Source organism: Cyprinodon variegatus, unplaced genomic scaffold, assembly GCF_000732505.1.
Source record: "Cyprinodon variegatus isolate N-32 unplaced genomic scaffold, C_variegatus-1.0 Scaffold1050, whole genome shotgun sequence".
Lineage (NCBI taxonomy): Eukaryota > Metazoa > Chordata > Actinopteri > Cyprinodontiformes > Cyprinodontidae > Cyprinodon > Cyprinodon variegatus.
In genome coordinates, this window is record NW_015151503.1 from 235,127 (window position 1) to 246,435 (window position 11,309).

An 11,309-nucleotide genomic window follows, 5' to 3' on the forward strand; every position below is an offset into this window, starting at 1 on the left:
CTGCAGCACTGGGGACACTCGTGGTCTGGACTGTTAAACCAGAGTGTCTGAGATTGGGCGGTGCCCCGCCCCCCGCCTGCAGTGTCCGCGAGCCACAGCTCTGCTTTTGTTTTGTTTTTATTTTAATAAATCTTTTGAACATTCCTACTGACTGTCTCTCCTGAATACTGGGTCCAACTGTCCTCGTTTCATGACAAATTATACCATCTTTTGAAAATAATACCCAATTATCTACTTTTTAGAGTAGGCTTAAAATGTTCTTCTGATAAGGTTTATAGTTAGAGTGACTCAGGCTATTCTGATATATCTCTCTTGTTATATTGCTATAGCTCAAAGCTGTTAGAGCACATAGGGACCACTTTTCAAAACTTCTGCATTCTACTTCTTTTCTCCAATTTTCTCAATTTTTGCATTATTTGTTAGTTTAGTTCCTATCTCCCTCTGCCTTTTCTCATCATAGTAACGTCAAAGGCGTTAGGGGTTTAATCTTAGGTTTTATCTAACCTAAATTAATTCAGTGTCACAATACAAACCACAGTCAATGTTATCTATGATTTTAATGAAAACACAATCTAACCAAATTTAAAGTCTCACGCACATGTTTGTTACTACTAAAGTATCTTATTTCAAATTAATATTGACTAATATGGTTTTAGCTATAGAGGCTTCTTCTCTCATCATCCCAGAAACTTCAATCATGTCTGGCCGTTTTTACATCCAAAAAAAATAACAGTATAAGAAAAGCTGATTTTCTTTTTTTAAAAGTTCAAATAAACGATGACAGCGACGACAGCTTGCAGGTAGTGTCTGTCTGCCCCAGAAAACTCCTGGATCAGCTTTTCCAGCAGCAATGGTTCAATTTACTGAGCTCCAGCGTTAGACACTCCAACGCCTGAATTCTCTAATGGCAGAACATTAAAAATACGTCACTCTCGACTTTCAAATGCATTGCTGGACCCCTCAGTGCTGTCCCCCATAGACTTTGCTTGTAAACCTGCTGATTTTGACACCCTTAAAGCCTTCAGTGTGAATGCAGCTTATCAGAGGGAGGTATCAGCTGTGCTGCTGCCTTTGACTTGTGTAATAAATCTTTGAGTGAAATCAATGGTACACATTTTTTTTATGATAACCAATGAGTCTGGTGTTCTTTTTGACATCAAAGTTAACAAACTGATATTTACTTCAGTGTATTATTGAGACGGGAAAATATTACCTTTAGTGTAGTTGACATAATGTCTGTGGCCACAGCTGTCTCCCAGGTGTTTCTGGATTCTTTTGTGGATAGATTGGCGTCAATATTATCTAAATAACATGAAAGAGATAGCCTTTTTAAAAAGTCTTTTATTATATATTTCTTCCAAATATATATGTAAAAATATGTATATATATAAAATATGTTTATAGGAAGAGAAAAGTCAAAATGTTTCCGATCATTAAACCATTTTTAATACTGTATATAACTTGATCAAATACAAAAAAGTATCTGTCTAATGATGGTTTGGTATATTAATAAAAAAAAAAAAGCAATCCAAACCTACCTTGCACTGTGTACAAAGATAAATCACTCCTAAATATATCAAATTACCTTGCCAACTCTGGTGGTAATAGCTTACCGGGTACATCATATATTGGCAATAACGGGCAATAAGCACATTGGGGTTAAATTAGCCCAACTTTATATTTTTGGAGCATAATCAGTTTAAAGCCATCTGAAAGCATCTCTAATCGCAATTAACTCAGTACTTTGGTTGGATTTCTTTTTCACACAGAACAAAGTACATTGGGATTTTATTTTTGACTTCAATAGCTAAATATATATCTATTCTGGTTATCTTTGTGGTATTAGAAATAGTCTGATGATGACGAGAAACATTTAGATGAGAAAAAAAAAGAGATCTACAGTATGAATTAAAATGGGGCACAAATATATTTAATGTAAATTACTCAAATAAAAGGTAGTAAATAGCATATATAATGTTTTAAAATGGTTCACTATATGTGGTCTCTGATGTACTGCTTACAGTGACTGGCCTGCACTGGTACTTGAAGGGATTTGAGAATCAAGTGAGCAGTGGTTACAGCATCATCCGCTCCTTTTGCCAGGGCTTGAGTTAGCTGATCGAGATCTTTTACTGCATGTTGACTCAAAAACAAGTAAACATCTTCCACATCTGGATGGATGATCTTCTTGATGGACTAAAAACAGAAATGTTTAAAAAGAAAATCAAAAAGCACTTTTTTAGTTTTGTAGTTAGTTTCAATTTAACAACACGTAATCTACAGAAGTCAATAATATTATAATTCTAGTAACAATATTTAATTTATTTTCAAATCTTTTCATAAGGGTAAAACTAATCTAACCCTGATAACATTGCACAAAAAAGGTCACCGAATACACAGCTATAGAAGCATTTTTTTACAACTTCAGTATGCCACATCATCACATCATTACATCACTCATGTTTGCAGATGTGGAAACATGCATAGCTCCAGCTTTATCAAAATATTGCAATTTGTTCTTAGATCAAGGATTCTTATTCCATTTTCTATCTCATTCCATTTCTATTTATCTTTGCCACATACATAATGAAGATGACTTCCTAACACGGGGGGTCGGTAATCTGCGGCTCCGCAGCCTCATGCGGCTCCCTGGAGCTTTTTCAAAAATATCTGAAAATCGATTTATTTTTATTTTTATATGGTGTGCAGGAGGTCAAACAAAAATTTATTATGTTTTCTTATGCTGTAAAGTTTCATAAATAAATTTAAATAATTATTTGCATCATAACCATAGAGATCAGTGGTCATAACTTGCAACCAGTGTGGCGCAGTACCAGGCAAACAAAGCTGCAGGTGTGTCTCGGACCATGGAACCCAAAAGGAAGATAGCTGATAAGAAAAGAGGATTCAAAGAATGAACAGAATCATTTGCTTTAATTATCAATGCGGAAGGATTGTCTGCATTTTTGCTTTGTAATGAGAGGTTGTCAAAACAAAAAAATTGGAAAGGCATTTCCAGGGAATGCATGCTTAATATGCAGCTGATCACCAATTTGGGAATGAGAAAAAAAGTGTGATGCAGAAATTCTGGATAAATTAGAGGAGCGCAAAGAAAGATTTAAGAAGTAGATTGCATCTTCAAACTCCACTACTGTTGCTAGTTTGGGTTGCAAGGCTGGAAAACCGTCCACAGATCTAACAGGTAGCGCTCTGGTGCAGGGATGTGAACTTTCTTCCATTTTTTCCCCAAATCCTAAAAATATAAACAACACCAAGGAATGATGGTGACAGAGGATGTGGGATTTCAGGGTTTAGAGAGCGCAGCTCTTATGGATGTCAGTTCCTGCTTGGTTCCTCATGAATCAACTCCTCCCAACAGAAAGACATCCACCATAAAAAGAGTTCTTTATTGTGTTTCTATAATTTCATCAATGTAACAAAACCTAAACCGTGCAGTGAAGGGTGGTGAAGCAGCCCGCGGTGAGAGCGTTCACTGCTCGTCCATCACCTCATGCTGCTATGTAACATTTGCTCCAGGATAAACATTTTTTTTTTTCCAAAATATATTTATTCAAATTTTAGCAATTTAAACAAACATCTTCAACAATATACAGAATGTTATCACAGCAATATTTACGTTACTGTTCAAGTCAAAATAAAATACAGACAACATTTACTCCCATGCAACAGATCACATTTCATGCTTAGCCTCTTATAATGAGAATTAAATTTGACAGTATTTGTCCTCCAATAAATTGTCTTTGGGAACTGCGGTTCACTTGTTCTTCAATCACTTGCACTTTTTTTTTTTAGATATTCAGAGTCTTTACATAATTATTGAATGAGTTCCAAATAGATTCAAACAGGCCCTGTTTGTCCTTTAATATATACATGATTATTTCCAGAGGGAGGACAGATAACATCTGAAGCCACCTTGGCTCAAAAATTATCCGTTTAGAAATTATGTTTTCTACAGCACCTTGTACTTCTTTCCAAAACTGTATAATTTCTCTGCAATGCCACATACAATGAACCAGAGTCCCTCTATCCCCTGTGCATTTTGGACATACCGCACATCAGGTATCTCCCTGTTATACCAATTGAGGTCTGCTGGTGTTATGTAAATTTGCATTAGCCATTTATATTGAATCATTTTTAGAGATGTGTTAATAGAGCTGGTGTGGGCCAATTTAATGCTGTCTGCCAATCTTCCTCTGTTAACAGAATCGATAAATCTTCTTTCCAAGCCTTAAGTCAATCATGAGATCCTTCTAAAATTTGTAACATCATTAAGTTATAAAACTCTGTTATGATACCTTTCTTCAAAATGTCCTTTCTTAACTTTCTTTCTATATTTAGTATATTTAGGAAGCTTTGATATTGAATTTGAATACAGATATGAAGGGAGAGTTAAATTTATATCTTGAGTTTCCATATCAATCCAATGTGGAGAATGATTACTGTAATAGAACATCATAGACCTCAACTGCCCAGCATATTAATAAAAGTGAAAATTCGGGCACTTCAGGCCTCCTCGGTCATAAGGGAGATACAGTAGAGAAAAACGGAGTCTGGACTTCTTCTTGTTCCATAAGAAAGGTAAAATCTTTTTCTTAATTTGTGAGAAGAATTCAGGAGGGGGCGGAAGAGCAACATTCTGAAATACATAGAGTACCTTTGGCAATATATTCATTTTTATTATATTTATTCTTCCAATCATAGATACTGGTAGTGGCATCCATTTTTCAAATGAACTATCTACTTCGTTCAATATATGTTTATAGTTGGTCGCAACAACCTGATCAAGATCTGAGAAAATGTTTACCCCTAAATATTTAAAATCGTTAACTATTTTAAACTGCAAGACATCTGAAGATGGGTTGATTCTTTCATTTACATTCATTAAAAGAATAGAGGATTTGTTTTTGTTTATTTTGTATCCAGAAATCTTACTAAATGATTTAATTATTTCCATGATAATTTGTATTTAATTTTGATATGAACAAGATAACATCATCTGCGAACAAGGAGATCCTATGCTCTATAGATTCAACTGTAATTCCAGTGAGGTGAGGGTGTGAGCAAATGGCAATACCAAAAGGCTCTATTGTCAAAGTGAATAATAAAGGTGACAATGGGCAGCCCTGTCTGCAGCCTCTATTAATCTTTATTGGCTTAGATGTGTTTCTGTTAGTTAAGATTTCAGCTGAGGGATTACTGTATAATATTTTGACCCATTTTACAAAGTTGTTTCAACAAGTACAATTTTCCATAACTTCGAAGAGATATTCCCAGTGAACCCTATCGAACGCCTTTTTCGGCATCTAACGATAAGAGAGCTGAGTCTGAAGTGCCTTTATTATAATGAATTATATTTAGTACTCACCTCATGTTATGAAAGCCTTGCCTACCCAAAATAAATCCATTTTGATCTCGACCAATTGTCTTTGGTAGAACGTTTTGTAATCATTGTGCTAACAATTTGGAGATTATCTTTAAGTCTGAATTCAATAAACTAATCGGCCTGAAATGCTCACATTTATTTGGAGCTCTACCTGGCTTTGGCAATAGGATTATCATGGCAGCATTTATAGAGGGGGGGAAATAGTTTGAGTGGAAAATTTCTTTAAACATATCTAATAATGGGGACAAAAGCTTGTTTTTGAAGGTCTTATATATATCTACTGGAATACCGTCTGGACCTGCTCTTTTCCCTAATTTCATTTTGTCAATGGCTTGTCCTATTTCTGTCATGTTGCGATGGTTTTACTAGCCCAAATGCAGACTCACAGACACGGAGGGAGGATTAAAAGTCCAATATTTATTGGAACTCTCAGGAAACTTGCAGGTTCTAAGCACAGACAGGCATGGTGGCACAAGAAACACAACGATCCAGCACAGAGGGAAGTTCACACTCAGCTTATATAGGGAGCTTCCTTAATCAGCAGATAGAAAACAGCTGATCATGCTGAGTCCAAGCTCCCCAGGCTTGGATCCACGGCGCCCTCTGGTGGGCAAAGCCCCGGATCCTGACAGTACCCCCCCCCCAAGGGCGGATTCCAGACGCCCCAAAAAAAAAAAAAAAAACAACTCGCCCATGGAGGGCGAAGGGCGAACCAGGGATGCCAAGAAGAGTCTCAGGTGGCGGGCCATGAAACGGCAGCAGAGCAGAGTCTCAGAAGCTGCAGGGGCCTTGGAGGAGGGCGTCACCTCCGCTTCAGCAGGAAGCCCCGCTCCCGCTGCTCTGCAACAGGTCCGCCCACTAGATCCACGTCGCCCTCTAGTGTGCAAAGCCCCGGATCCTGACAATTTCTTCTGTTGTAATTTCTTGATTTAAGTTGTCCTTATCTTCATTAGAGAATTTAGGTATATTTAAGTTTTTTAAAAATTAATTTATATTTTCTAATTTCATGTTTATTTGGGTTTTATACAATTCTTCATAATAGTTCTTAAAGGCTACATTAATTTCTTGGGGATCCTGTAAGATTAGATCATTTGATATAATAGAGGTTATTGATTGTTTTGTTTCCAACTGTTTTATTTGTCATGCCAGTAATTTGCCTGCTTTGTTAACCTGTTCATAAAATGTTTGTCTGAGTCATAAAAGACTTGCTGCTGCTCTGGAGGCTGAATACTTGTCATATTCTGCTCTCAAAATCAATAATTCCTTTCCTAGTTGTGGGTCATTTTCTTTGTTTACTTTAGCTTGAATTACCTTTATTTTATTTTCCAATTGTATTCTATATCCTTCAGTTTGTTTTGTTTTAGACCCTTTACCTTAAACGCCTCCCATTTTATACTCGCTGTTGTTTCTGTAGTATAAGTTCGGAAAAATTCATCGATCTGTTTTTCTAGATATTCCACAAATTTTTTGTCTTGCAACCATTTATGTTGAAATTGCCATCTCGGAGTGTCTCTCTTTAATTTATCATCTTTGTAGATCAGACAGCATGGAGCATGATCTGAAATTACAATATTATCATAGACAATCTAGAATTCTAAACTGCAACTCTGTAGAAAATTAAGAAGTAATCTAGTCTGGAGTGAGTTTTGAAAGTACTTGAGCAACAGGAGTATGTTTTATTAGCTGGGGTTTTCTCTCTCCAAACATCTAACAGTTTCAGCTCCTTCGTCATTCTATGAATTGCAGCTCTACAATTAACATGTGACTGATCTAATCCAGTTGAACTGTCACAGATTGGATTTAGTGTACAGTTGAAGTCCCCCCTCATTATGTGTGATCCTTTAAGCGCTGAAAGAGTAATGGATAGATCGTTGTAAAAATTACTGTCATCTACATTGGGTCCATATATATTAGTTAAAATGAGATTTTCTGACATTAAGGAGCCTTGGAGTATTAAATACCTTCCTCTTTTATCTTTAGTAATGTTTTTAATTTGCAGTGGCACAGATTCATGTATTAGGGTCATAACTCCTCTGGAGTGAGATGTGAATGGTGCAGTATATATATTGCCCCTACACCTCCTTTTCACCTTTAAATTAATCTCATCAAGAAGATGTGTTTCCTGAAGAAATACTATTTTAGAGTCCATTTTTTCAATCTATTCATTACTTGCTTGATTTTTTTGGAGACGTTGAAGACCCTGACAGTTCCATGAAATAAAATTAAATTTTACAATTTGAGGCATATAATTACGAAAGAGGATTAGGGCCACTGAAAAAAAAAAAAAAGTTAACTGATTTTTAAATTGTATTTCAGTTTAACATGGGAAAAAAGTCAGAATTCTGAAATTAAAAGTCAGAATTCTGAGAAAAAAGTCAGAATTCTGAGATTTAAGTCAGAATTCTGAGAAAAAAAGCCAAATTCCTGACTTTAATCTCAGAATTCTGAGAAAAAAGTCAAAATTCTGAGAAAAAATTCAGAATTCTGACTTTTTTCCCATGTTAAACTGAAATACAATTTAAAAATCAGTTAACTTTTTTTTTTTTTCAGTGGCCCTAATCCTCTTCCGTATATAGTGGTACTTTCATTATAGTCTGTTAATTTCTTGTTTTACATCTTGTAGTGTCACCATTACTCCATCAAGTTTTGTGGAGAATTCGCTTCTTAATGACTCCAGTACAGCCAGGATTTGATCCGGTTTACTATGATCGGGTTCACTTTTCCCTTCTTGTACAGCCATGGTTTTTGTTGGGATCTGGAGCTGTACCACCTTCCTCCAGCAGAGTGCGCCGTGGGTCCTCCTGAGCTGAGCTTCCAACACCCCTGTGGCCCATCTCATCATCAGGGGATCCACCACTATATAACCTGCCTTCAGACCTTGCCTCAACGCCGCAGTGTTGATCTAGTTTGGTTAGCAACCTGAGCCTAGTAAACCTGAGAATCTTTGCTATCTCTAGTTGAGATAAGATTCTAACTCTTCCTTGTTTTTTGCCTCACAGGAATCCTGTCTCTTCGTGAAGCTCTGGATAAGCTTAACCTGCCGAGCCTGCCCTCGTGAGCCTAACCTGAAGACTCTTCTCTGGATTCCCCTGCAGCTCTTGGTTAAGAGCTGGAAACCCAAATCAAGGTCTGCCCTCAAAGTCAGAAGTAAGACGCTGAAGCAGTTATTGGACTCTGCTGAACAAACAGTCTCTGGATCCAACAGTAACCTCTCTCAAAGAGAAACCCGGACTCCTTCAAGGTATTCTTCAGCTAACTCTAAGTATCATAACTCATCTGTCCCTGCGCTAACTGAACTATCATCCCTGCAGACTCCAGTGAACCTGCCCCCAGGCCTGAACCAGTTCCAGTTGCAATATTCATGTGCCTGTGTAACAATAAACCTTGTTAAACTTTTCATCAGCTTCCGTTTGTGTTCTGCATAATGGGCTTACTCAGTAACCAATCATGACAGTTTTATCCTTTTGAGCTTCTCCGAGGAGGTTTTGCTCAAACAGCTTGGATTGCTTGGATGCCTCGCTTTTCCCTTTGTGTTGTCTAATCGAGCTAGGCATTATACGTCAGATTGTCCCCTTTTTTTCGTAACAATCTTTGTGCTCAGTGGTTATTTTCCCCTTATTGAAGCCACAAACAGCAGGGCTAAGTTCAATGCATTTTCTCACGTGGCCGCCGTAACCGGAAGTCATAATAATAAACATTTAATCATAGATGTTTTTTATATATTCAAGCCCACATAGTCCTTTTCTATAGTGGGATCAGGGCCCTTGTTGTCATACGAGGCATATATAAGACTTACATTTTTGCGGCACCAGACAGATTTATTTTTTGCTTTTTTGGTCCAATATGGCTCTTTCAGCAGTTTGGGCTGCCGACCCCTGTCCTAACGCTTCCAGTTAGATAAATTACACGGGAAAACATTAATTCTGACACACAAAAAGCAGCTATTATTAGGGTTTAACAGACTCACACATCATCAATAATAATGATCCAAAATGTCTCAAATAAAACTAGAATTAATTATTGTAGTTATAATGTAAGAAAGTGGGAAAGGTTCAAAGGGTATAACTACTGCACTTAAAATTAACTGTATAAAATGCTGGTGAAGATTCTCCGTCATCCAGGTCAAAGTCATTCAAAAAAAGTTTTAAAAAAACAAACAACTGGACTTTGTTTTCCAAGTTTGAAGACGTTTTCCTTCTGATCCAGAAAGCTTTCTCGATTCAAAATGTCTGGAGTTGCGTTTGAGTTCCAGCTTTCTGGATGGCAAGAGAAACGTCTGCAAACTTGGAAAACGAAGTCCAGTGGTTTGTTTTTCAACTTTTTTGAATTTGTCTTTCAGAAATTAAAAATACTATTTCTTTTTGTCTTACCTCAAAGTTCTCAGAGGCTCCAAGTAACATAGCCAAATGTGTAACCAGCCTGACCAGTATAAACGGAGTCAGAGACATGTTTTTGCTGTCAAGAGTATCTGGGTCATTTCTCCTCTCAGGTTCTCCAAGGATATGGCCAGGTCTTGTACAATCCCTAAAAGAAAAGGTACAATAAATAATGACTACATCAAACAATGTAAATAGCTTAATTACCATATATTTCTTCACAATAAACAAGAAAACTCACTGTTGAAGTTGAATTGGTCTGAATCCTTGCAAGGCTCTATGATGCTCTCCTCCAACCTCTTCACCACACTCCAAACATTTTCCTCTCTGCATAGGGAGGCCACACTGAAGTATATGTCAATAAGACAGAAATTAGTATTTCCACTCACCTACTACCTATCAATAATACAAGAACAAGATTTGTAATAACATATTTCTTACCTCATCAACAAAGCATGGGTGATTGTTAGAACAAACTAGGGAAAACAAAAAACAAAACTGTAATTTACTGCCTTAAGTATTTCTAAACCTGAGAATTCCTGTCCTTACCAATATTATCAATTGAAGAATGACATCTTCCATTTTATTTTTGGATCTAATTAATTAATTAATTAATCTTGATTGTATTAACTTCTTTCTTTGCATATATTTTATGACTAAACCATATACATAACTTGACGAAATATTTTTCTAACAAGTTCAAATAATTATCATTTAAGTTTTGTAAATGATGCATGATTTAATTCAGTCTTTTTGTAAATGATGCTAAAGCAAAAGAAAATAAAACATTTACTTACATGATTAAAAAAATCAAGAAGAAATTATATACAGGTACATATATATATCATTATTATTAACAGAAGCCTCTAAATATTATTATTAATACTCACCATACCAGGTGAGATGACCATAATGTTGTTGTATTGCTGCTTGAGCAACAGCCAACATATCATCAGGCATCGTGGGTATAAAAGACTCCTATAATATCAAGTGCAGTCAGAACTGAATTAATAAATATTCTATTTATATTATTTTATGTTATTTTCTATTTATGTATTTTATGTTATTTGCTATTAATGCATTTTTTTTTTTAAGCAGGGATGTTTAAAAGCAAAGAAAGATCAGATAAGTAAGGGCACCTAAAAAAAACAACAGAAGACACTTAAAGCTACAGTGTGTAACTTTTAGCGACATCTAGCGGTCAGACCGCAGCAACATGAAAATCTCCCCCCACCGCTTCTCCCCCCCAACAGTACGGCGAACGTTACGGGACAAAATGTCTTCCACGACGTCCGCATCACCTACCTTAAGTGATGAGGTTTGTTAACATAGATAATTTTACAGATAGTATTTCATTAGTCTGTGTAGGGTATAGATTTCATGTAGACTTAAGATAATAAATATACCCGTTATTTTTTCTACATCGTTGTGACGTTTTGGCGATCTCACAATCGCTAGTTTGTTGGCTCTGCGCTGCCGTAGCGCAAAGATGTCTGCCTCCATGGCTGCGAGACCCGCTCCTATGTAAT

General features: G+C 36.4%; 1 protein-coding gene across 1 annotated transcript in view; it reads right to left on the reverse strand.

Moving 5' to 3' along the window:
- Nucleotides 1–11,309, reverse strand: part of LOC107101075 (E3 ubiquitin-protein ligase RNF213-like) — a 29,511-nt gene that overhangs the window by 16,379 nt on the left and 1,823 nt on the right. Inside the window, 2 exon segments of the mRNA XM_015399832.1 lie at nucleotides 1,214–1,302; nucleotides 2,022–2,196. Coding sequence (XP_015255318.1) covers nucleotides 1,214–1,302; nucleotides 2,022–2,196 — 264 coding nt within the window.